General features: G+C 57.9%; 2 protein-coding genes across 2 annotated transcripts in view; both read right to left on the minus strand.

Moving 5' to 3' along the window:
* Positions 1-26,176, minus strand: part of LOC134342228 (rootletin-like) — a gene marked incomplete at its 5' end in the record, with an annotated part of 160,362 nt that overhangs the window by 12,388 nt on the left and 121,798 nt on the right. The window contains 8 exons of the mRNA XM_063040194.1: positions 4,340-4,460; positions 4,592-4,725; positions 5,645-5,963; positions 10,293-10,451; positions 10,768-10,927; positions 17,587-17,825; positions 22,371-22,514; positions 22,739-22,873. Coding sequence (XP_062896264.1) covers positions 4,340-4,460; positions 4,592-4,725; positions 5,645-5,963; positions 10,293-10,451; positions 10,768-10,927; positions 17,587-17,825; positions 22,371-22,514; positions 22,739-22,873 — 1,411 coding nt within the window. The remainder of the gene's footprint in view (positions 1-4,339; positions 4,461-4,591; positions 4,726-5,644; positions 5,964-10,292; positions 10,452-10,767; positions 10,928-17,586; positions 17,826-22,370; positions 22,515-22,738; positions 22,874-26,176) is intronic.
* Positions 18,794-20,346, minus strand: LOC134342227 (splicing factor 3A subunit 2-like; the record flags this gene model as incomplete). The annotated part of the gene is made up of 2 exons (XM_063040192.1): positions 19,975-20,346; positions 18,794-19,081 (listed from the first exon to the last, which is right to left on the minus strand). Coding segments are annotated over exons 1-2 (660 nt in total), but the record flags the coding sequence as incomplete, so codon positions are not given.

The raw sequence follows: 26,176 nt of genomic DNA on the forward strand, positions 1-26,176 counted from the left end.
GAGATGGGGAGAGAGGAGGGAGAGGGGAGAGGGGGAGAGGGAGAGAGGGGGGAGAGGGAGAGAGAGGGAGAGAGGGGGAGAGAGGGGGGAGAGAGGGGGAGAGAGGGGGCAGGGGGGAGAGAGGGGGAGAGAGAGGGGGAGAGATGGCGAGAGGGGGGAGAGAGGGGGGAGAGAGGGGGGGAGACGGGGAGAGAGGGGGAGAGAGAGGGGGAGAGAGGGGGAGAGAGAGGGGAGAGAGAGGGGGAGAGAGAGGGGGAGAGAGAGGGGGAGAGAGAGGGGGAGAGAGAGGGGGGAGGAGAGAGAGGGGGAGAGAGAGGGGGAGAGAGAGGGGGAGAGAGGGGGGAGGGGGGAGAGGGGGAGAGAGAGGGGGAGAGAGGGGTGAGAAGGGGAGAGAGGGGGAGAGAGGGGTGAGAAGGGGAGAGAGGGGGAGAGAGGGGTGAGAAGGGGAGAGAGGGGGGAGAGAGGGGGGGAGAGAGGGGGGAGAGGGGTGGAGAGAGGGGGGAGAGGGGAAGAGAGGGGGGAGAGAGGGGGAGAGAGGGGGGAGATGGGGAGAGATGGGGAGAGAGGGGGAGTGAGGGGAAGAGAGGGGGAGAGAGGGGGAGAGAGGGGGAGAGAGGGGGAGAGAGGGGGAGAGAGGGGGAGAGAGGGGGGAGAGGGGGAGAGAGGGGGGAGGGGGAGAGAGGGGGGAGAGGGGGGGAGAGGGGGAGGGGGAGAGGGGGAGAGAGAGGGGGAGAGAGGGGTGAGAAGGGGAGAGAGGGGGGAGGGGGAGAGAGGGGGGAGAGGGGGAGGGGGAGAGGGGGGAGGGGGAGAGGGGGAGGGGGAGAGGGGGGGAGGAGGAGAGGGGGGAGGGGGAGAGGGGGGAGGGGGAGAGGGAGAGGGGAGAGGGGGGAGGGGAGAGGGGAGGGGGAGAGGGGGAGGGGGAGAGGGGGAGGGGGAGAGGGGGAGGGGGAGAGGGGGGGGAGAGGGGTGGAGAGGGGGGAGAGGGGGGAGAGGGGGGAGAGTGGGGTGAGAGTGGGGTGAGAGAGGGGTGAGAGAGGGGTGAGAGAGGGGTGAGAGAGGGGAGACAGGTGGGGGGAGAGGGATTCAGGTGGGAGAAAGGGGGAGAGAGGAGGGGGGAAAGAGGAGGGGGAGAGGAGTGGGAGAGGGGGGAGAGAGGAGGGGGGAGAGAGGGGGAGAGAGGGGGAGACAGGTGGGGGGGGAGGGATTCAGGTCGGAGAGAGGGGGGAGAGAGGAGGGGGGAGAGAGGAGGGGGGAAAGAGGAGGGGGAGAGGAGTGGGAGAGGGGGGAGAGAGGGGGAGAGAGGGGGAGACAGGTGGGGGGGGAGGGATTCAGGTCGGAGAGAGGGGGAGAGAGGAGGGGGAGAGAGGAGGGGGGAGAGAGGAGGGGGGAGAGAGGAGGGGGGAGAGGGGAGGGGGGAGAGGGGGGAGACAGGTGGGGAGAGAGGGGGAGAGGGATTCAGGTCGGAGAGAGGGGGGAGAGAGGAGGGGGGAGAGAGGAGGGGGAGAGAGGGGGAGAGGGAGAGAGGGATTCAGGTCGGAGAGAGGGGGAGAGAGGAGGGGGGGGAGAGAGGAGAGGGGGAGAGAGGAGAGGGGGAGAGAGGAGAGGGGGAGAGAGGAGAGGGGGAGAGAGGAGAGGGGGAGACAGGTGGGAGAGAGGGGGGAGAGGGAGGAGACAGGAGAGAGGTGGGAGAGAGGAGAGGGGGAGACAGGTGGGAGAGAGGGGGGAGAGGGAGGAGACAGGAGAGAGGAGAGGGGGAGACAGGTGGGAGAGAGGGGGGAGAGGGAGGAGACAGGAGAGAGGTGGGAGAGAGGAGAGGGGGAGACAGGTGGGGGAGAGGGGGGAGAGAGGGAGGAGAGAGGAGAGAGGTGGGAGAGAGGAGGGGGGAGACAGGTGGGAGAGAGGGGGGAGAGGGAGGAGACAGGAGAGAGGTGGGAGAGAGGAGGGGGGAGACAGGTGGGAGAGAGGGGGGAGACAGGTGGGAGAGAGGGGGGAGAGAGGGAGGAGACAGGAGAGAGGGGGGAGAGGGAGGAGACAGGAGAGAGGAGAGGGGGAGACAGGTGGGAGAGAGGGGGGAGAGGGAGGAGACAGGAGAGAGGTGGGAGAGAGGAGAGGGGGAGACAGGTGGGGGAGAGGGGGAGAGAGGGAGGAGAGAGGAGAGAGGTGGGAGAGAGGAGGGGGGAGACAGGTGGGAGAGAGGGGGGAGAGGGAGGAGACAGGAGAGAGGTGGGAGAGAGGAGGGGGGAGACAGGTGGGAGAGAGGGGGGAGAGGGAGGAGACAGGAGAGAGGTGGGAGAGAGGAGGGGGGAGACAGGTGGGAGAGAGGGGGAGAGAGGGAGGAGACAGGAGAGAGGTGGGAGAGAGGAGGGGGGAGACAGGTGGGAGAGAGGGGGGAGACAGGTGGGAGAGAGGGGGGAGAGAGGGAGGAGACAGGAGAGAGGGGGGAGAGGGAGGAGACAGGAGAGAGGAGAGGGGGAGACAGGTGGGAGAGAGGGGGGAGAGGGAGGAGACAGGAGAGAGGTGGGAGAGAGGAGAGGGGGAGACAGGTGGGGGAGAGGGGGAGAGAGGGAGGAGAGAGGAGAGAGGTGGGAGAGAGGAGGGGGGAGACAGGTGGGAGAGAGGGGGGAGAGGGAGGAGACAGGAGAGAGGTGGGAGAGAGGAGAGGGGGAGACAGGTGGGGGAGAGGGGGGAGAGAGGGAGGAGAGAGGAGAGAGGTGGGAGAGAGGAGGGGGGAGACAGGTGGGAGAGAGGGGGGAGAGGGAGGAGACGGGAGAGAGGGGGGAGAGGGAGGAGACAGGAGAGAGGTGGGAGAGAGGAGAGGGGGAGACAGGTGGGAGAGAGGGGGAGAGGGAGGAGAGAGGGGGGAGAGGGAGGAGACAGGAGAGAGGTGGGAGAGAGGAGGGGGAGACAGGTGGGAGAGAGGGGGGAGACAGGTGGGAGAGAGGGAGGAGACAGGAGAGAGGGGGAGAGGGAGGAGACAGGAGAGAGGTGGGAGAGAGGAGGGGGGAGACAGGTGGGAGAGAGGGGGGAGACAGGTGGGAGAGAGGGAGGAGACAGGAGAGAGGGGGGAGAGAGGGAGGAGACAGGAGAGAGGTGGGAGAGAGGAGGGGGGAGACAGGTGGGAGAGAGGGGGGAGACAGGTGGGAGAGAGGGAGGAGACAGGAGAGAGGGGGGAGAGGGAGGAGACAGGAGAGAGGTGGGAGAGAGGAGGGGGGAGACAGGTGGGAGAGAGGGGGGAGACAGGTGGGAGAGAGGGAGGAGACAGGAGAGAGGGGGGAGAGAGGGAGGAGACAGGAGAGAGGGGGGAGAGAGGGAGGAGACAGGAGAGAGGTGGGAGAGAGGAGGGGGGAGACAGGTGGGAGAGAGGGGGGAGACAGGTGGGAGAGAGGGAGGAGACAGGAGAGAGGGGGAGAGAGGGAGGAGACAGGAGAGAGGGGGAGAGGGAGGAGACAGGAGAGAGGTGGGAGAGAGGAGGGGGAGACAGGTGGGAGAGAGGGAGGAGACAGGAGAGAGGGGGGAGAGAGGGAGGAGACAGGAGAGAGGGGGAGAGAGGGAGGAGACAGGAGAGAGGTGGGAGAGAGGAGAGGGGGAGACAGGTGGGAGAGAGGGAGGAGACAGGAGAGAGGGGGAGAGAGGGAGGAGACAGGAGAGAGGGGGGAGAGGGAGGAGACAGGAGAGAGGTGGGAGAGAGGAGGGGGAGACAGGTGGGAGAGAGGGAGGAGACAGGAGAGAGGGGGAGAGAGGGAGGAGACAGGAGAGAGGGGGGAGAGGGAGGAGACAGGAGAGAGGTGGGAGAGAGGAGGGGGAGACAGGTGGGAGAGAGGGAGGAGACAGGAGAGAGGGGGGAGAGAGGGAGGAGACAGGAGAGAGGGGGGAGAGAGGGAGGAGACAGGAGAGAGGGGGGAGAGGGAGGAGACAGGAGAGAGGTGGGAGAGAGGAGGGGGGAGACAGGTGGGAGAGAGGGAGGAGACAGGAGAGAGGGGGGAGAGAGGGAGGAGACAGGAGAGAGGTGGGAGAGAGGAGAGGGGGAGACAGGTGGGAGAGAGGGGGGAGAGAGGGGGAGATAGGGGGGAGAGGGGGAGAGGTGGAGAGAGGGGGAGAGAAGGGGTTGGAGCGAGGATAGGAAGACGGAGAGAAAAACGAAGGGTGGACAGTGAAGAGCCCAGTTCCTCTGACCTAACCCCCCCTCTATTTTTCCCCCGCTCTCTCCACCCTTCATCTCTGACCCTCTGCCTCCCTCCTTCCTATCCCTCTGCTGCCCCCATTCTCTCCGGCACCTCTCGACCCGTCCCTGCCCCACCAACACCCCGAGCTCCCCCCCACCCCCGGCCGCCCCGCTCACCCTCCTCGGTCTGGGCCACCCGGTGCTGCAGTTTCCGGAGCCGGCCGACGGTCGCCAGCCTCTCCGAGCTCAGACCTTCGACCTGCAGGTGCAGGCTCCGCACCTCGGCCGCCAGCGACTCCTGCAGACGGGACGGGGCGGGTGGGGGGAGAGAGGGAAGATGAAAGTGTGAAATAGCGAGAGGAGACACACACACACAGAGACGTCGGTGAGATCTCGACTCCCTCCCCATCCCCTCCCCCAGGCACCCACCTTCTCCCGGCGGGCGCTCTCCTCCCGCGTGATCAGCTCTCTCAGCGCCGCCTCCAACAGCTCCACCTCCACCTCCGCAGCCTCCTCCTCGAGGGCTCGCTGGCCTTCGGGCTGCGTCGGGGGCACGCTCCCGTCTGCAACGACCACGGGGGGGGGGGGTAGGTGAGTCGGGGAACGCCGGGGGGAGGAGGAAAAACTCAGAACGGGACATCGCCCCTCAGACACCTCCGTATCCTAGTCCCCCTCCTCCCTCGCTCCCACCCCTCCGTCGCATTTCCCCCCTCGCTCTCACCCCATCTCCACACCCCCTCTCCCCCTCCCTGTCCCTGTCTCCCTCTCTCATCTTCTCTCTCTCTCTGCCCATCGAAACCCTCTCCCATATCACCCCACCTTGCTCCCCCCCCGGGCCTCAACCCCTCTCCACTTCCCATTCCACCAACACCCACCCCCCGCATTCCTCTCTCCCGTCCCATCACACACTCCCGGGGTCAGACACACAGAGTGAATCTCCCTCCACACCGTCCCATCACACACTCCCGGGGTCAGACACACAGAGTGAATCTCCCTCCACACCGTCCCATCACACACTCCCGGGGTCAGACACACAGAGTGAATCTCCCTCCACACCGTCCCATCACACACTCCCGGGGTCAGACACAGAGTGAATCTCCCTCCACACCGTCCCATCACACACTCCCGGGGTCAGACACACAGAGTGAATCTCCCTCCACACCGTCCCATCACACACTCCCGGGGTCAGACACACAGAGTGAATCTCCCTCCACACCGTCCCATCACACACTCCCGGGGTCAGACACAGTGTGAATCTCCCTCCACACCGACCCATCACACACTCCCGGGGTCAGACACAGAGTGAATCTCCCTCCACACGGTCCCATCACACACTCCCGGGGTCAGACACAGTGTGAATCTCCCTCCACACCGACCCATCACACACTCCCGGGGTCAGACACAGAGTGAATCTCCCTCCACACGGTCCCATCACACACTCCTGGGGTCAGACAGAGAGTGAATCTCCCATCCCAGACCCACCTTCCGGTGCCTGGAGCCCCAGCCCCTGACGCAGGACAGAGAGGAGCCCCGCCAGGCGGGCCGAGGACCGCCGACCGCCCTCCTGGGACCGCCCCAGCGCCTCGGACAGACCCCGCTCCCTGCCCAGGGCGGCGCTGAGCTCGAGACGGAGGCCGGCCTCGCGGGTGGCCCACTCCTGCGAGCCCGACTCCCAGCGGGACAGCTCCTCGCGGAGACGGCGTTCCAGCTCCCGGAACTCCTCCAGCTGGGCCGCCAGCGACGCCTCGCCCACGCCCGGCCGCGACTCGGCCTCTCGCAGCTGGCCCTCCAGGTCGTGGGCCTGTGGGAGCAGAGCGGAGGGTGATGGGGGGGGGGGAAGAGAGAGGTGAGAGAGTGGTGTGGAGACAGGGAGGGGGAGATGAAATGAGGGAGAGGGGGGAGGAAAGGGTTGAAACAGAGGGACAGGGAGGGGGAGATGAAATGAGGGAGAGGGGGGAGGAAAGGGTTGAAACAGAGGGACAGGGAGGGGGAGGTGGGAGGGTGTGGGAGGGGAAGGGGAATGAAGGGAGGGGGAGCGAGAGGGGGAGGGATAGGGGGACAGGGAGGTGGAGGGAGGGAGGGGGGAGGGCAGGGAGAGAGGGAGTGTGGAGGGAGATGGCGGGGAGGGGGAGAGGGGAGGGGAAGGGAGGAGAGGGGAGGAGAGGGGAGGGAAGGAGAGGAGAGGGGAGGGGAGGGGAGGGGAGGGGAGGAGAGGGGAGGGGAGGGGAGGAGAGGGGAGGGGAGGGGAGGAGAGGGGAGGGGAGGAGAGGTGAGGGGAGGGGAGGGGAGGGGAGGAGAGGTGAGGGGAGGAGAGGGGAGGAGAGGGGAGGAGAGGAGAGGGGAGGAGAGGGGAGGGGAGGGGAGGGGAGGGGAGGGGAGGAGAGGAGAGGGGAGGGGAGGAGAGGGGAGGGGAGGAGAGGGGAGGGGAGAGGGAGGGGAGGAGAGGGGGAGGGAAGGGGGAGGGGAGGAGAGGGGCAGGGGTGGAGTGGGGAAGGGAAGGGGAGGGGAGGAGAGGGGGAGGGGAGGGGAGGAGAGGGGGAGGGAAGGGGAGGAGAGAGGAGAAGGAGGAGGAGGGAGGAGGAGGGGGAGGAGGAGAGGGGAGGGGAGAGGAGGGGGAGGGGAGAGGAGGAGAGGGAGAGGGGAGGCGGATGGGGAGAGGGGGAGGGGGGAGGGGAGGGGGAGGGGGAGAGGGGAGAGGGGGATGGGGAGAGGGAGAGGGGGAGAGGGAGAGGGGGATGGGGAGAGGGAGAGGGGGATGGGGAGAGGGGGATGGGGAGAGGGAGAGGGGGAGAGGGAGAGGGGGAGAGGGAGAGGGGGAGAGGGAGAGGGGGATGGGGAGGGGGAGGGGGGAGGGGAGGGGAGGGGGGAGGGGAGGGGGAGAGAGGGAGGGGGAGAGGGGGAGGGGGAGAGGGGGAGGGGGAAGGGGAGGGGGAGAGGGGGAGGGGGAAGGGGAGGGGGAGAGGGAGAGGGGGGAGGGGAGAGGGGGAGGGGGAGGGGAGGGGGATGGGGAGGGGAGGGGAAGGGGAGGGGAGGGGAAGGGGAGGGGGAGGGGGAGGGGGAGAGAATATTCTTTCTTTTCACGTGATTATAAAAAAATATTCGAGGATCAATTATATTATAATCGATCCTCGCTTCTTGCCTGGGGTTGGAGAACTTGCGAATATGACGATATTGCTAGATCTGATCGTGCGCCTCTGAGTTTGTGTTTCGAATTTGATGATGTGATTCCTGCCCGCCCACCATGGCGCATGTCTCAGACATTATTGCAACACTCTGACTTTGTCAGCTTCATTGAAACCCAGATAAAATATTCTATTCTTTTTAATGATATAGGGGGCACGTCCAAACTAATTATATGGGATACGCTGAAAGCATTTTTCTGTGGTCAGATCATTTCTTATTCAGCTGAGCTTAAAAACATACTAAAGTAGAATTAGTCAAGATTTCAAAACAAATTAAAGACTTAGATAATATTTATGCAATTCCCCTAATATTGATTTATTCAAAGGGTGTAACTTCAATCAGAATTTAATCTATTATTAAAAAATAAAACCCTCAGTAATTTTTATAGATGCACCGTAGAAAGCATTCTTCTAGGGTGCATCACAACCTGGTCTGGAAGTTGTCCTGTCCAAGGCCGGAAGAAGCTGCAGAAGATCGTGAACACGGCGCAGCACAACAGACAAACCAATCTTCCGTCCATGGACTCACTTTACACCGCACGCTGTCGGAGCCGTGCTGCCAGGATAATCAAGGACATGATCCACACACTTTTCGTCCCTCTTCCCTCCGGGAGAAGGCTCAGGAGCTTGAAGACTCGTACGGCCAGATTAGGGAACAGCTTCTTTCCGACTGTGATAAGACTGCTGAACGGATCCTGACCCGGATCTGGGCCATACACTCCAAATATCCGGACCTGCCTCTCGGTTTTTTTGCACTACCTTACTTCCCATTTTTCTATTTTCTATTTATGATTTATAATTTAAATTTTTAATATTTACTATCGATTTGTAATCCAGGGAGCGGGAAGCGCAGAATCAAATATCGCTGTGATGATTGTACGTTCTAGTATCAATTGTTTGGCGACAATAAAGTATAAAGTATTAACTGATTCTATTAAAGGCTATTTGCTTAAATTAAAGAGCCAATTTTATATGTTTGGAGATTAGAAATAATAAACTGCTTGCATCTCAATTAAAAACGGCTTGAGCCAAAAGGCAAACCTCGAAAATTCGTAGGAAGGATGGTACATTAGCTTGGGAATAAGAAGAAATTAATAAGGTTTTTCAAGGTTTTTATACTGAACTTTATAAATCTCAATGGCCAGTAGATTCTTCTAAAATGCATGCTTTCTTACGAAAGATTGCTTTTCCTAAAATTTCTGTTGAGGATAAAAGACTCTTTGATGCCCAAATTACTGAAGCTGAATTTGGGTAGACTTGGAATCGAAAGCTGTGAAACAGTTTTATTTAACCTCGTTATTGGGAGCTGCTTTACCTATACAATTAGTTAAAATTGCTAACTTAAATTTATAGCCTGTGATTAAGCGTTCTTTACAAATTTGGCTCCAGTTCTGCAATTTTTTTTATCTTAAGAAAATTTAAACTTTGTAGTTTAATTTATCGAAATTACTTTTTTAAGCCTTCTCTGAGTGATCTAATTTTTTTACTTTGGAAAAATACAGGTATAAATTCATTTTTGGATCTATTTAAAGAGGATAGACTGATGTCTTTTGAACAATTCGTTGAGAAATATTCTCTTTCTTACTCACACTTTTTACAATACCTTCAAGTTAGACATTTCTTACAAAAATATTTAAGTGATTTTCCTTACATTTTGGATGCTGACCTGTTAGATACTATCATGAGTATGAACCCTTCGATGAAGAACTTACAATTTAGTATTACAATGGGATAAGCATCAAGATTAAACAAGATTGGGAAAAGGAACTTAATTTGACTTTTATGACGGTGGGTTGGACGCGGATTCTGAAGCTGGTTAACTCTTCTTCGATCCGTGCTAGTTATTCACTGATTCAATTTAAAATTGTACATCGTTACCATTTGACGACGGAGAGTTTGTCTAAAATATTCCCTAGCGTTGATAGTTATTGTGATAGATGTAAAACTGAGACAGCTACACTATCACACATGTTTTGGACCTGTTCTATGCTGGGACAGTTCTGGAAGTCAGTTTTTTTCAACTATTTCTAAAGCACTTAAAATTAATTTACAACCTAACAGATTAACTGTGCTTTTTGGAATAATCCCTCACAATATCCCTGGTATCTCTTTGTCTGACCAACGTGTAATTGCATTTGTTACATTGATAGTTAGGAGGGCCATTTTGTTGAAGTGGAAGGACACATCAGCTCCCACTTTGTCACGATGGTTCCCTCAAGTGATCCTATGTCTCAGTTTGGAGAAAATTAGAAGTCGAACCTTTGGACCTGTGTTTGATTTTGGGAAAAGATGGGGGTCCATTTGCTCGTTGTTATCATTTGAGTTAATTGATAGATTTCCTCCACGATCTAACTGTAAATTTTCGGTAATTTTCTTTCCTGCTGGCAGTTTTATGTTTATCTTCAAAAGCTTTTCGCATGACGCATGGCTGCAGGGTTGAACACCTAATGGGGGTTTTTCTTTTTGTCACTTTTTCTTGCTTAGTAGGGTTTTTTTTCTCTCTTTTTGTAAATCACCATAATATTTTCGATCTTTATAACAACGTCTTTTTTTCCTTTGAGACATTGTAAGTGTTGCCTACTTCGATGTACTCTTGTTAATTTTTGGATAATAATATTAATACAAAGATTTGAAAAGAAAGAGTGAGAGTGTGTGAGAGAGAGAGAGAGAGAGAAGAGAGGAGGGGGAGGGAGAGAAGAGAGGAGGGCGAGGGAGAGAAGAGAAGAGGGGGAGGGAGAGAAGAGAGGAGGGGGAGGGAGAGAAGAGAGGAGGGGGAGGGAGAGAAGAGAGGAGGGGGAGGGAGAGAAGAGAGTGAGATGGACAGTAAGGGAGAGAGAGAATAAAGGGGGGAAAGAAGCCCAGGGGGGGTTAGTCAGGCAAGATTTGCCACCGTCCGTCCCTCTCCCCCCTCCCCACACTCCGCTCCCCCCCCCCCACCCCGCCGTCACCTTGTCCCGAGCAGATTCACAGGCCGCCTCCATCTCCAGCAGCTGGGCTTTGAGCCGGGCCGTTTCCGACAGTAGCTCAGCCTCCCTCGCCTGGGACGTGCTCCGAGCCTCCTCGGACTCCTGGGCAGAGCGGGAGAGCTCGGTGTTTAACCCCTTCAGCTGCGGCGGGGGGGGGGCGAAGTGAGGGGAAGAAGGGGAGGGGGGAGAGAGAGGAGATGAAATCTCCATTCCAACGCAATTGCTAACTTACATACAACCCCCTCCCACAAAATCCCCCACGGTCCCCGTCGCTTCCCCCGCCCCCACCCCCCACCAAATCACATTCCAGAGTCCCGGGACACCCTCCCTCGACACCAACCCTCCCCACTCACCGGATCCCCTTCCCACAGCCTGCAGAAACCCTCTCCCCCCTCCCCCATCACCGACTCGCCCCCCCCCACCCCACCAACCCACCGGATCCACCCACCCTCCCCACCTGTCGACGGAGCTCCTGGATCTCCCTCCGCGCCTCCAGCCTCGACTGCTCCACCTCGCGCAGCTCCCTCCGCAGCTGGGCGGCCTGCTCCTCCAGGGCCTGCCTCGCCTCCTCGCCCGCCAGCGCCCGGGACCGCCTCTCCTCCTTCTCCAGGGTGAGGCTGAGCGCCGGGGGGGGGGTGGGGGAGAGATACCGACAGTCAGCAAGCACCTCACCCTCCCCAGAGCACAAATGCTGGCGGCCCGGCCTAGTCGCACAGGCTGCCGGCCTAGTCCCCCCTCGCTCTGCCCCCGGGCCGTCGCCATGCAAATCCCCTCCCCGCCCCGGCGACCGGAACAAACTTCTAGAAAGTCGCGGCCGAGCGGCCACCGCTGCTGTTGGCAGCCCGTTCCACCATCTCACTCCCCACCCGCAAGTCCCTCTCCAACATTTCGCCCGGCATTCTCGTCAGAGGAGGCTGATTCCAGAGATTGTGGGGGGCGGGGGTGGGTTTTAAGACTACGAGGAGAGATCGAGCCGCTGGAGTTGGCGAGGGAGAGGGTCCAAACAGAGGGGCACGAGATGCATCCCGGGAATGAAAGGGTTAACGTGCGAGGAGGACTTTTTAAATGGCCCTGGGCCTGTACTCGCTGGAGTTTAGAAGAATGAGGAGGGGGGGGATCTCGTTGAAACCTATCACATACTGAAAGGCCGAGATAGTGTGAGTGTGGGGAGGATGTTTGCAATAGTGGGAGAGTCTAGGACTGGAGGACACAGATAGAGTGGATGTGGAGAGGATGTTTCCTGTAGTGGGGGAGTCTAGGACCAGAGGACACAGATAGAGTGGATCTGGAGAGGATGTTTCCTATAGTGGGGGAGTCTGGGACCAGAAGACACAGATAGAGTGGATGCGGAGAGGATGTTTCCTATAGTAGCGGAGTCTAGGACCAGAGGACACAAAGAGTGGATGTGGAGAGGATGTTTCCTGTAGTCGGGGAGTCTAGGACCAGAGGACACAGATAGATTGGATGTGGAGAGGATGTTTCCTGTAGTGGGGGAGTCTAGGACCAGAGGACACAGATAGAGTGGATGTGGAGAGGATGTTTCCTGTAGTGGGGGAGTCTCGGACCAGAGGACACAGATAGGGTGGATGTGGAGAGGATGTTTCCTATAGTGGGGGAGTCTCGGACCAGAGGACACAGATAGAGTGGATGTGGAGAGGATGTTTCCTGTAGTGGGGGAGTCTAGGACCAGAGGACACAGATAGAGTGGATAACAGCAGAAGGATGAGAAGGACGAACGGGATAGATCAGATAGAGGCAGGAACTGTACAGTGCACGGTTCTGGTCACCAATTTATCAGAAAGATTTCAGCAAAATTGAGAGATTACAGAGATGATTAACTAGAATGTTGCCTGGGTTTCATCTCCTAAGATACAGAGAAAGGTTGAACAAGTTGGGTCTTTATTCTTTGGAGCGTAGAAGGTTGAGGGGGACTTGATAGAGGTGTTTAAAATTATGAGGGGGGCAGATAGAGTTGACGTGGATAGGCTTTTTCCATTGCGAGTGGGGGAGATTCAAACAAGAGGACACGAGTTGAGAGTTAAAGGGCAAAAGTTTAGGGGTAACACGAGGGGGAACTTCTTTACTCAGAGAGTGGTGGCTGTGTGGAGCGAGAAGTGGTCGAGGCAGGTTCGATATTGTCGTTTAAAGTTAAATTGGACAGATATATGTACAGGAGAGGAATGGAGGGTTACGGGCTGAGTGCAGGTCGGTGGGACTAGGTGAGATTAAGAGTTCGGCTCGGACTAGAAGGGCCGAGATGGCCTGTTTCCGTGCTGTGATTGTTTATATAGTTAAATAAAATTAAGCAACCAGCCAGTACAAGCAAACGTCCAGTGGTACAAAAGCTCAACTCAAGATTCATGACAGCCGTAAAGCCCGTATTAAAATAGCAATATAACAAATCTATGGATGTTGCTCGATCGATTGTGTTAAGAGCGAGTTTTTTTTTGGGTGGAAGATTTGTTCACACTTTAAATGACTTTGGCCACCAGACTTCTATTCGACAAAGTACCATGGACTGAGTCCACAACAATGCACTTCCTAAAAAGGTGTGAATACCCAGATGCTTCTGACGCCGTAGTTTGACCAGATGCTGTAGTTTCGAAGACAGTACTATCTGTACATTATAAATATTAATTGTCTTCTATGTAAGCACGTAAAATGCCAAATAAATGCATTGTGGATTTAATTGCATTCCTAAAGGCTGTGGATACCAACCCAGACACGTTGGCGTCGGAAGGAAAGGATGGAGTTAGGTGGGGTGATATTTTGTATGTAGCTTCAAAAGGAAGCGTTGTCCGTAACTTTTGAAGTAGCGATTGCCTTTGTGTTTAGCATATCAATATCGAGCCCACATTGGGCTGGCAGACCTTTCTACCGGAAGCGTCTCCGTCCCGATGATGCCTGCTTGTTGTGTCGAATAAAGACCGTAAGACAAAGGAGCAGAAGGCGGCCATTCGGCCCATCGAGTCTGCCCCGCCGTTTTATCATGAGCTGATCCATTCTCCTATTTAGTCCCACTCCCCCGCCTTCTCACCATAACCTTTGATGCCCTGGCAAATCAGATACCTATCAATCTCTGCCTTAAATATACCCAATGACTTGGCTTCCACTGCTGCCCATGGCAACAAATTCCACAGATTCACCCCCCTCTGGCGAAAAAAAAATCTTCGCATCTCTATTCTGAATGGGCGCCCTTCAATCCTTAAGTCATGCCCTCTTGTACTAGACTCCCCCATCATGGGAAACAACTTTGCCACATCAACTCTGTCCATGCCTTTTAACATTCGAAATGTTTCTATGAGGTCTCCCCTCGTTCTTCGAAACTCCAAGGAATACAGTCCAAGAGCGGGCAAACGTTCCTCGTACGTTAACCCTCTCATTCCCGGTATCATTCGAGTGAATCTTCTCTGTACCCTCTCCAACGTCAGCACGTCCTTTCTTAAATAAGGAGACCAAAACTGCCCACACGTCAACAGATTGGTTCAGAGCGATTATAGCTCTGGGGAAGAAGCTATTCTTCAGTCTGGAAGAGCGGGCATAGAAAATCTTGGAACGTCTGCCGGGTGGAAGAATTTCAAACAGATGATTGCATGGGTGTGCATTGTCCTCGCAGATGGTTGTAGCTTTCCTTGGGTAGCAAGAGCTGTCGATAATCCAGCACATTATCGTCCCCGACTTCCGCCACCTTCAACAGGACCCCACCACTCAGCACATCTTTCCCTCTCCACCCCTCTCCGCTTTCCGCAGGGATCGGTCCCTCCCCACGGATCTCCCACCCGGCACTTATCCCTGTAAGCGCAAGTGCTACACCTGTCCCTACACCTCCTCTCTCGCCACCATTCAGGGCCCCCCAAGCAGTCCTTCCAGGTGAGACAACACTTCACTTCTGAGTCTGCTGGGGTCATCTATTGCCCGGTTGCCACCCATTTCAACTCTGCTTCACGTTCATAGAACATAGAACATAGAATAGTACAGCACAGTACAGGCCCTTCGGCCCACAATGTTGTGCTTACCCTAAAATCCTGCCTACCATATAACCCCCCACCTTAAATTCCTCCATATACCTGTCTAGTAGTCTCTTAAACTTCACTAGTGTATCTGCCTCCACCACTGACTCAGGCAGTGCATTCCACGCACCAACTACTCTCTGAGTAAAAAACCTTCCTCTAATAACCCCCTTGAACTTCCCACCCCTTACCTTAAAGCCATGTCCTCTTGTATTGAGCAGTGGTGCCCTGGGGAAGAGGCGCTGGCTATCCACTCTATCTATTCCTCTTATTATCTTGTACACCTCTATCATGTCTCCTCTCATCCTCCTTCTCTCCAAAGAGTAAAGCCCTAGCTCCCTTAATCTCTGATCATAATGCATACTCTCTAAACCAGGCAGCATCCTGGTAAATCTCCTCTGTACCCTTTCCAATGCTTCCACATCCTTCCTATAGTGAGGTGACCAGAACTGGACACAGTACTCCAAGTGTGGCCTAACCAGAGTTTTATAGAGCTGCATCATTACCTCGCGACTCTTAAACTCTATCCCTCGACTTATGAAAGCAAACACCCCGTAAGCTTTCTTAACTACCCTATCTACCTGTGAGGCAACTTTCAGATATGTCCATACATAGCCTCCTCTACTGCCATGATGAGGCTAAACTCAGGATGAAGGAGCAACACCTCGTATACCGTCTAGGTAGTCTCCAGCCTCTTGGTATGAACATAGAATTCTCCAACTTCCGGTAATTCCCTCCCCCTCCCTTCCTCTATCCCTATTTCACTCTGCCCCCTCCCCTAGCTGCCTTTCACCTCCCCCATGGTTCCGTACCACCTATTGTTTTCAGGGCTATAACGTCAATACTTCCCCGTCCCCCACCCCTTTGTCTTTCAAATTACGGGTCTTTCAACTGATGCTACAAGCATTCTTCAAGTCCTTCCCCATCTTTCATCCTTCAGTCCTGACGAAGGGTTCCGGCCCAAAACGTCGACTCGTCGTTTCTAACTGGTGCTGCCCGGCCTGCTGAGTTCCTCCAGCGTCCAACTGAAAGCTGTCGGTGTCCTCCGGGGCTGGGAGCAGTGTGTCCCGATGTCCTTCTGTGCGCTGGAGACGACCCCCTGAAGTGCTTTCCCATCGGCTGCGGTACAGTTGAGACCTCTGCCAGATCTCCGTGCTCCCCAGGATGGAAGTCCTCGTCCCTTCCACCTTTCGGGTCCTCAGATGGAGTCTAACCCAGATCAAGGTGAGGTGCCCCACCTCGGCAGGGCAAGCAGACAATAGGGGCAGGAGTAGGCCATTCGGCCCTTCGAGCCAGCACCGCCATTCACTGTGATCATGGCTGATCATTCACAATCAGTATCCAGATCCTGCCTTATCCCCATAACCTTTGATTCCGCTATCTTTAAGAGCTCTGTCCATCTCTTTCTTGAAAACATCCAGAGAACTGGCCTCCACTGCCTTCTGGGGCAGAGCATTCCACATATCCACAACTCTCTGGGCGAAAAAGTTTTTCCTCAACTCCGTTCCAAATGGCCTACGCCTTATTCTGAAACTGTGGCCTCTGGTTCTGGACTCCCCCATCAGCGGGAACATGCTTCCTGCCTCCAGCGTGTCCACACCCTTAAATAATCTTGTATGTTGCAATCAGATCCCCTCTCAGCCTTCTAAATTCCAGAGTATACAAGCCCAGTCGCTCCCATCTTTCAACGTATGACTGTCCCGCCATCCCGGGAATTAACCTTGTGAACCTACGCTGCACTCCCTCAATAGCAAGAATGTCCTTCCTAAAAATTTGAAGACCAAAACTGCACACAATACTCCAGGTGTGGTCTCAGCAGGGCCCTGTACAGCTGCAGAAGGACCTCTTTGCTCCTTTACTCAACTCCCCTTGTTATGAAGGCCAGCATGCCACCTGTGGGATCCCTCAGGACTCTCCCTCACCTCGTCTGCCCGAGCGACCTCACGCCTTCTTTTCGCCCTCCCGATTTCCCTCCGGACTGTCCTCCTGTGTTTCTTCTACTCCTCCGGTAGGCCGTCTGCTCTGGCCTTGCCTAGGCCTGCTGCTCAATAATCACTTGAAGACCAGGCTCTCCGTGAGGCACAGGAGAAGAATTAGGCCGCCACTCAGTCGAGGCTGATCCTTTTCCTCCCCTCCATCTCCTCCTCAACCCCAGATCCCGGCCTTCTCCTCCGTAACCTTCGATGCCTTGCCCAACCAAGAACCTATCCCTCTCTGCCTTAAATACACCCAATGATCCAACCTCCACAGCTGCCGGCAGTAACAAATTCCACAAATTCACCAACCCCCTGGTTGGTGGTGTTGTAGATAGTGTAGAGGATTGTCGAAGATTGCAGAGAGACATTGACAGGATGCAGAAGTGGGCTGAGAAGTGGCAGATGGAGTTCAACCTGGAGAAGTGTGAGGTGGGACACTTTGGAAGGACAAACTCCGAGGCAGAGTACAAAGTAAATGGCAGGATACTTGGTAGTGTGGAGGAGCACAGGGATCTCGGGGTACATGTCCACAGATCCCTGAAAGTTGCCTCACAGGTGGATAGGGTAGTTAAGGAAGTTTATGGGGTGTTAGCTTTCATAAGTCGAGGGATAGAGTTTAAGAGTCGCGATGTAATGATGCAGCTCTATAAAACTCTGGTTAGGCCACACTTGGAGTACTGTGTCCAGTTCTGGTCACCTCACTATAGGAAGGATGTGGAAGCATTGGAAAGGGTACAGAGGAGATTTACCAGGAGAAGAGAAGGAGTGAGGGGAGAGGGAAGGAGAGAGGAGGGGAGAGGGGGAGAGACAGGGGGTGAGATGGGGGAGAGAGGGAGAGGGGGAGAGAGAGACAGGGGGAAGAGGAGGAGAGGAAGAGGAGGAGAGAGAGAGGGGAGAGAGGGGGAGAGACGGGGGAGAGAAAGGGGGCGAGGGGGGAGAGAGGGGTGGGAGAGAGAGGGACAGGGGAAGAGGGGGAGAGAGGGAGAGGGGTCAGAGAGGCGGGAGAGGGGGGAGGAGGAGAGGGGAGGAGGGGAGGGGGAGAGGGGGATAGGGGGATAGCAGAGAGGGAGAGGGGGAGGGGGAGGGAGAGGGGGAGGGGAGAGGGAGGGGGGAGGGGGAGGGGAGTGGGAGAGGGGAGAGAGGGGGAGGGGGAGAGGGGGACAGTGGGGGAGGGGGAGGGGGGAGTGGGGGAGAGGGGAGGGGGGAGTGGGGGAGAGGGGAGGGGGGAGAGTGGGGGAGAGCACGGAGCAAGGGGAAAGAGGGGACCGAGAGGGGCGAGAGGGATCTCACCTGATTTTCTGTGCCTCCAGCTCCTTCACGGCCTCCCTCAGCCGCTCGGCTGCTCCCTCGGCCTCCCGGCGCCCCTCCTCCTCCTCGGCAGCCGCCCTCCGGGCCTCGGCTGCCTCGCCCTGCACCTCCCTCAGAGTCTCCTCGGCCTGCCGGGCGGCGTCCCGGGCCCGCGACACGTCTGCCGTCAGCGAGGAGACCTCCTGCTCCAGGGTGGCGAGACGGCCCTCCAGGTCCTCGCTCTGTCCCGAGAGGGAGGGAGACGGAGACAGCAGTGAGGACGGGGTGGAGTGGGGCAGAGGAGAGAGAGAAAGGGAAAGGGGCGAGGGGAATGGGGAAAGGGGCGAGGGGAATGGGGAAAGGGACGGGGAGGATGGATGGAGAGGGGCGGGGTGTGGGGTGGAGGGAGCGGGTGTGGGACGGAGGGAGCGGGGTGTGGGACGGAGGGAGCGGGGTGTGGGACGGAGGGGGCGGGGTGTGGGACGGAGGGGGCAGGGTGTGGGACGGAGGGGGTGGGCGTGGGACGGAGGGAGCGGGGTGTGGGACGGAGGGGGCGGGCGTGGGACGGAGGGCGCGGGGTGTGGGACGGAGGGGGCGGGGTGTGGGACGGAGGGGGCGGGGCGTGGGACGGAGGGAGCGGGGCGTAGGACGGAGGGAGCGAGGTGTGGGACGGAGGGAGCGGGGTGTGGGACGGAGGGGGCGGGGTGTGGGACGGAGGGGGCGGGTGTGGGACGGAGGGAGCGGGTGTGGGACGGAGGGGGCGGGGTGTGGGACGGAGGGAGCGGGGCGTGGGATGGAGGGAGCGGGGCGTGGGATGGAGGGAGCGGGTGTGGGACGGAGGGGGCGGGGTGTGGGATGGAGGGGGCGGGGCATGGGGTGGAGGGAGCGGGTGTGGGACGGAGGGAGCGGGGTGTGGGACGGAGGGGGCGGGTGTGGGACGGAGGGGGCGGGGTGTGGGACGGAGGGGGCGGGGCGTAGGATGGAGGGAGCGGGTGTGGGACGGAGGGGGCGGGGTGTGGGACGGAGGGGGCGGGGCGTGGGGTGGAGGGAGCGGGTGTGGGACGGAGGGAGCGGGGTGTGGGACGGAGGGGGCGGGTGTGGGACGGAGGGGGCGGGGTGTGGGACGGAGGGAGCGGGGTGTGGGACGGAGGGGGCGGGTGTGGGACGGAGGGAGCGGGTGTGGGACGGAGGGGGCGGGGTGTGGGATGGAGGGAGCGGGGTGTGGGACGGAGGGGGCGGGGCGTGGGACGGAGGGGGCGGGGTGTGGGACGGAGGGGGCGGGGCGTGGGACGGAGGGGGCGGGGTGTGGGACGGAGGGGGCGGGGTGTGGGACGGAGGGGGCGGGGCGTGGGACGGAGGGGGCGGGGTGTGGGACGGAGGGGGCGGGGTGTGGGATGGAGGGGGCGGGGCGTGGGACGGAGGGGGCGGGGTGTGGGACGGAGGGGGCGGGGCGTGGGACGGAGGGGGCGGGGTGTGGGACGGAGGGAGCGGGGCGTAGTATGGAGGGAGCGAGGTGTGGGACGGAGGGGGCGGGGCGTAGGATGGAGGGAGCGAGGTTTTGGACGGAGGGAGCGGGGTGTGGGACGGAGGGGGCGGGGTGTGGGACGGAGGGGGCGGGTGTGGGACGGAGGGAGCGGGTGTGGGACGGAGGGGGCGGGGTGTGGGATGGAGGGAGCGGGGTGTGGGACGGAGGGAGCAGGGCGTAGGATGGAGGGAGCGAGGTTTTGGACGGAGGGAGCGGGGTGTGGGACGGAGGGGGCGGGGTGTGGGACGGAGGGGGCGGGTGTGGGACGGAGGGAGCGGGTGTGGGACGGAGGGGGCGGGGTGTGGGATGGAGGGAGCGGGGCGTAGTATGGAGGGAGCGAGGTGTGGGACGGAGGGGCGGGGCATGGGATGGAGGGAGCGGGTGTGGGACGGAGGGGGTGGGGTGTGGGATGGAGGGGGCGGGGCATGGGGTGGAGGGAGCGGGTGTGGGATGGAGGGAGCGGGTGTGGGACGGAGGGGGGGGGAGTGGGATGGAGGGAGCGGGGCGTGGGATGGAGGGAGCGGGTGTGGGACGGAGGGAGCGGGGTGTGGGACGGAGGGGGCAGGGTGTGGGACGGAGGGAGCGGGGTGTGGGACGGAGGGAGCGGGGTGTGGGATGGAGGGAGCGGGTGTGGGACGGAGGGGGCAGGGTGTGGGACGGAGGGGGCGGGGTGTGGGATGGAGGGAGCGGGGTGTGGGATGGAGGGGGCGGGGTGTGGGACGGAGGGAGCGGGGCGTAGTATGGAGGGAGCGGGGTGTGGGACGGAGGGAGCGGGGTGTGGGATGGAGGGAGCGGGTGTGGGACGGAGGGGGCGGATGTGGGACGGAGGGGGCGGGGTGTGGGATGGAGGGAGCGGGGCATAGTACGGAGGGAGCGGGGTGTGGGACGGAGGGGGCGGGGTGTGGGACGGAGGGAGCGGGGTGTGGGACGGAGGGGGCGGGCGTGGGACGGAGGGAGCGGGTGTGGGACGGAGGGGGTGGGGTGTGGGATGCAGGGGGCAGGGTGTGGGACGGAGGGGGCGGGCGTGGGACGGAGGGAGCGGGGTGTGGGACGGAGGGAGCGAGGTGTGGGACGGAGGGAGCGGGGTTTGGGACGGAGGGGGCGGGTGTGGGATGGAGGGAGCGGGGTGTGGGATGGAGGGAGCGGGGCGTAGGATGGAGGGAGCGGGGTGTGGGATGGAGGGAGCCGGGCGTGGGACGGAGAGAGTGAAAAAGAGAGGCAATTGCAGAGTGGGACATAGGGTGCGTAGCTCGGAAACCCAGAGCACAGAACCGGGAGGGGAACAGTCAAGTCCAGTCAAGTTTATTGTCATTTCGACCATAAGCTGCTGGTACAGTACACAGTAAAAACAAAACAACGTTCCTCCAGGACCTGGTGCTACGTGAAACAACACAAAACCACACCAGACTATGTGAGACAGCACAAGGCTACACGAGATTACGTAGGAACAACATTAATAACTACAATAGACTACAGACCTGCCACGGGTCTCCTTAAAGTGCACAGAACAGTGCGGGGCGGTGCAATAATTAATGAACCAGACAATAAGGCACAAGGGAGGACAAATTACAATATAACAATAAATGATGTAGACGTCAGTCTGGACTCTGGGTATTGAGGAGTCTGACGGCTTGGGGGAAGAAACTTACACAGTCTGGTCGTGAGAGCCCAAATGCTTCGGTGTGTTTTTCCAGACGACAGGAGGGAGAAGAGTTTGTGTGAGGAGTGCGTGGGGTCCTTCATAATGCTGTTTGCTTTGCGGATGCAGCGTGCGGTGTAAATGTCTGTAATGGCGGGAAGAGGGACCCCGATGATCTTCTCAGCTGACCTCACCATCCGGTGCGGGGTCTTGCGATCCGAGACGGTGCAATTCCCGAACCGGGCCGTGATGTGCAGCTGCTCAGGATGCTCTCGATACATAGAAACATAGAAAATCGGTGCAGGAGTAGGCCATTCGGCCCTTCGAGCCTGCACCACCATTTATTATGATCATGGCTGATCATTCATCTCAGAACCCTGAACCTGCCTTCTCTCCATACCCCCTGACCCCCATAGCCACAAGGGCCATATCTAACTCCCTCTTAAATATAGCCAATGAACTGGCCTCAACTGTTTCCTGTGGCAGAGAAATCCACAGATTCACCACTCTCTGTGTGAAGAAGTTTTTCCTAATCTCGGTCCTAAAAGGCTTCCCCTCTATCCTCAAACTGTGACCCCTCGTTCTGGACTTCCCCAACATCGGGAACAATCTTCCTGCATCTAGCCTGTCCAATCCCTTTAGGATCTTATACGTTTCAATCAGATCCCCCCTCAATCTTCTAAATTCCAACGAGTACAAGCCCAGTTCATCCAGTCTTTCTTCATATGAAAGTCCTGCCATCCCAGGAATCAATCTGGTGAACCTTCTTTGTACTCCCTCTATGGCAAGGATGTCTTTCCTCAGATTAGGGGACCAAAACTGCACACAATACTCCAGGTGTGGTCTCACCAAGGCCTTGTACAACTGCAGTAGTACCTCCCTGCTCCTGTACTTGAATCCCCTATAACCTTTCATTCCCCTCCTCTGCAAAAAAAGTCTGTCTGACCTCGTCTTAAATATATTCACTGAGGGAGCCTCCCCTGCTTCACGGGGCAGAGAATTCCACAGATTCACCCCTCTCTGTGTGAAGAAGTTTTTCCTCATCTCGGTCCTAAAAGGCTTCCCCTCTATCCTCAAACTGAGACCCCTCGTTCTGGACTTCCCCAACATCGGGAACAATCTTCCTGCATCTAGCCTGTCCGATCCCTTTAGGCTCTTATACGTTTCAATCAGATCCCCCCTGATACGACCTCTGTAAGAATGTGGTGAGGATGGGGGTTGGGGTGGGAGATGGACTTTTTCTCAGCCGTCGCAGAAAGCGGAGAGACTGCCGGGCTTTCTCGGCTGAGGAGCTGGTAGAGGAGAGAGGAGACCATTCAACGTGGAAGAGAGAGAAGGGGGCGTTGAACAGGAAACGTGGAATACGGAAGACAGCGCTGGACCGGAGACAGAGGGCGGAGAGTGTCGGGGCCTGTGAGGGGCAGGTCGAGATGCTGGGTGCAGGGACGGGCAGCAGACGGCACCGGGGGGGGGGGCAGAGCACAAAACCGGAGGGCGGGGGGCGGTGGCTCTGGCTGGACGACAGGAAACCGAGTGGAGTGGGCACACCGTTGGGGGCAGACGTGAGGAGATGGATGGATACCGTACAGGAATGGGGGGGGGGAGGGGATCGCCCTCCCTCACCTTCCTCTGCGCGGCGACCCTCTCCTCCTCGAGGCGCTCCCTCTGCGCCCGGGACTCCTCCTCCAGCCTCGCCCGCCCCTCCTCGACCTCGGACAGCCTGCGGCGGGCGTCAACGAGCTCCTGGGTCAGTCCGGAGGCGCTGGCCTGCGAGGGGGGGGGAGAGAGGGAGAGGGGAGAGAGAGAGTGGGGAAAGAGACAGATAAGGTGAAGGGGGAAGAGAGAGAGAGCAGAGAGAGAGGGGGAGGGAGAGGGAGAGAGTGGGGAGAATGGGGGGGGAGTGAGAAGGGAGCATGAGTAAAGAGAGGAAACTATATGGTACATGTATCACCACCCTTCCTCCTCCCGTGCTTCGTGCCCCTCTCCCTCACCTCGCTACGCCTCCTCTCCTCCTCCAGGGCCGCCCTGCCCGCCTCCAGCTCCTTCCGTGCCTCCTCGGCCTGGAGGCGGGCCTGCGATATCTCCTCCTGCAGGCGGGACGCCTCCTTCTCCTGGGCAGACAGCATCTGGGGGAGCAAGGGAGAGTCGTTCAGTCCCCCGGCGCTCCGCTCACTGCCCACCCACGTCCCCGTCCGAGCTGGCCCCCCTCTGCCCACGTTTGTCCATATCCCTCCAAACCTTCCCTATCCGTGTCCCTGTCCACTGACGGACCACCGTATCCCTCTAAACCTTCCCTATCCGTGTCCCTGTCCACAGACGGACACCGTATCCCTCTAAACCTCTCCTGTCCGTGTCCCTGTCCACAGACGGACCACCGTATCCCTCTAAACCTCTCCTATCCGTGTCCCTGTCCACAGACGGACCACCGTATCCCTCTAAACCTTCCCTATCCGTGTCCCTGTCCACAGACGGACCACCGTATCCCTTTAAACCTCTCCTATCCGTGTCCCTGTCCACAGACGGACCACTGTATCCCTCTAAACCTCTCCTATCCGTGTCCCTGTCCACAGACGGACCACCGTATCCCTCTAAACCTTCCCTATCCCTCTAAACCTTCCCTATCCATGTCCCTGTCCACAGACGGACCACCGTATCCCTCTAAACCTTCCCTGTCCGTGTCCCTGTCCACAGACGGACCACCGTATCCCTCTAAACCTCTCCTATCCGTGTCCCTGTCCACAGACGGACCACCGTATCCCTCTAAACCTCTCCTATCCGTGTCCCTGTCCACAGACGGACCACCGTATCCCTCTAAACCTTCCCTGTCCGTGTCCCTGTCCACAGACGGACCACCGTATCCCTCTAAACCTCTCCTATCCGTGTCCCTGTCCACAGACGGACCACCGTATCCCTCTAAACCTTCCCTATCCGTGTCCCTGTCCACAGACGGACCACCGTATCCCTTTAAACCTCTCCTATCCGTGTCCCTGTCCACAGACGGACCACTGTATCCCTCTAAACCTCTCCTATCCGTGTCCCTGTCCACAGACGGACCACCGTATCCCTCTAAACCTTCCCTATCCCTCTAAACCTTCCCTATCCATGTCCCTGTCCACAGACGGACCACTGTATCCCTCTAAACCTCTCCTATCCGTGTCCCTGTCCACAGACGGACCACCGTATCCCTCTAAACCTTCCCTATCCATGTCCCTGTCCACAGACGGACCACCGTATCCCTCTAAACCTCTCCTATCCGTGTCCCTGTCCACAGACGGACCACCGTATCCCTCTAAACCTTCCCTATCCGTGTCCCTGTCCACAGACGGACCACCGTATCCCTCGAAACCTCTCCTGTCCATGTCCCTGTCCACAGACGGACCACCGTATCCCTCTAAACCTCTCCTATCTGTGTCCCTGTCCACAGACGGACCACCGTATCCCTCTAAACCTCTCCTATCCGTGTCCCTGTCCGAGTGTCGTTAATGTACTTGCCTCCACCACTTCCCCCGGCAGCTCCTTCCACAGACGGACCACCCTCTGGGTGAAAAAGTTGCCCCTCGGGTCCCTATTAAATCTCTCTCCCCCTCTCTCACCTTAACCCTGTGCCCTCTGGTTCTCGATTCCCCGACCCTGGGGGGAAAGGTCTGTGCACGTTCACCCTGTCCGTGCCCCTCGTGGTTTTACACACCTCTGTGAGGTCACCCCTACGCTCCAAGGAATAAGGTCCCGACATGTGTGTGAGTGAGTGAGTGAGTGAGATAGAGAGAGAGGGAAAGAGGGAGCTGGTACGGCTGAGTGAACCTCGCTCTGTCCCTTTGTGTCACTGAGCGTGTGTACAGGGACAGTGTGTCTGACTCACACCCTGCCCGTCCGTCTCTCTCTCGCTTCTTTATTCTCTGTGTGACTTACTCTCCGTGCCTCTATCACACTCTCTCTCTCATAGCCTCTGTCTTTCTCTCTCTCCCTTTGTGTGTCTCTCTGTCCGGCTTGCCGTCTGCTTCCCACGCAAGGACAAGCACTTTGGAGCAGACGAAATCGTGAAAGGGACAGAGAAGAGAGAGGCAGGAAACTTGTTTCCACGGGTAGGTGAGACATATTACATAGAACATAGAGAACATAGAACAGTACAGCACATTACAGGCCCTTCGGCCCACAATGTTGTGCCGACCCTCAAACCCTGCCCCCATATAAAACCCCCCACCTTAAATTCCTCCATATACCTGTCTAGTTGTCTCTTAAACTTCACTCGTGTATCTGCCTCCACCACTGACTCAGGCAGTGCATTCCACGCACCGACCACTCTCTGAGTAAAAAACCTTCCTCTAATATCCCCCTTGAACTTCCCACCCCTCACCTTAAAGCCATGTCCTCTTGTATTGAGCAGTGGTGCCCTGGGGAAGAGGCACTGGCTATCCACTCTATCTATTCCTCTTATTATCTTGTACACCTCTATCATGTCTCCTCTCATCCTCCTTCTCTCCAAAGAGTAAAGCCCTAGCTCCCTTAATCTCTGATCATAATGCATACTTTCTAAACCAGGCAGCATCCTGGTAAATCTCCTCTGTACCCTTTCCAATGCTTCCACATCCTTCCTATAGTGAGGTGACCAGAACTGGACACAGTACTCCAAGTGTGGCCTAACCAGAGTTTTATAGAGCTGCATCGTTACATCGCGACTCTTAAACTCTATCCCTCGACTTATGAAAGCTAACACCCCATAAGCTTTCTTAACTACCCTATCTACCTGTGAGGCAACTTTCAGGGATCTGTGGACATGTACCCCCCAGATCCCTCTGCTCCTCCACACTACCAAGTATCCTGCCATTTACTTTGTACTCTGCCTTGGAGTTTGTCCTTCCAAAGTGTACCACCTCACACTTCTCCGGGTTGAACTCCATCTGCCACTTCTCAGCCCACTTCTGCATCCCATCAACGTCTCTCTGCAATCTTCAACAATCCTCTACACTATCTACAACACCACCAACCTTTGTGTCATCTGCAAACTTGCCAACCCGCCCTTCTACCCCAACATCCAGGTCGTTGATAAAAATCACGAGAAGTAGAGGTCCCAGAACAGATCCTTGTGGGACACCACTCGTCACAACCCTCCAATCTGAATGTACTCCCTCCACCACGACCCTCTGCCTTCTGCAGGCAAGCCAATTCTGAATCCACCTGGCCAAACGTCCCGGGATCCCATGCCTTCTGACTTTCTGAATAAGCCTACCGTGTGGAACCTTGTCAAATGCCTTACTAAAGTCCATATAGATCACATCCACTGCACTACCCTCATCTATATGCCTGGTCACCACCTTCAAAGAACTGTATCAGGCTTGTTAGACACGATCTGCCCTTCACAAAGCCATGCTGACTGTCCCTGATCAGACCGTGATTTACGATTTAACTATTTACAGTTCTATTACTGTTGA

This window comes from Mobula hypostoma, unplaced genomic scaffold, assembly GCF_963921235.1.
Source record: "Mobula hypostoma unplaced genomic scaffold, sMobHyp1.1 scaffold_142, whole genome shotgun sequence".
Lineage (NCBI taxonomy): Eukaryota > Metazoa > Chordata > Chondrichthyes > Myliobatiformes > Myliobatidae > Mobula > Mobula hypostoma.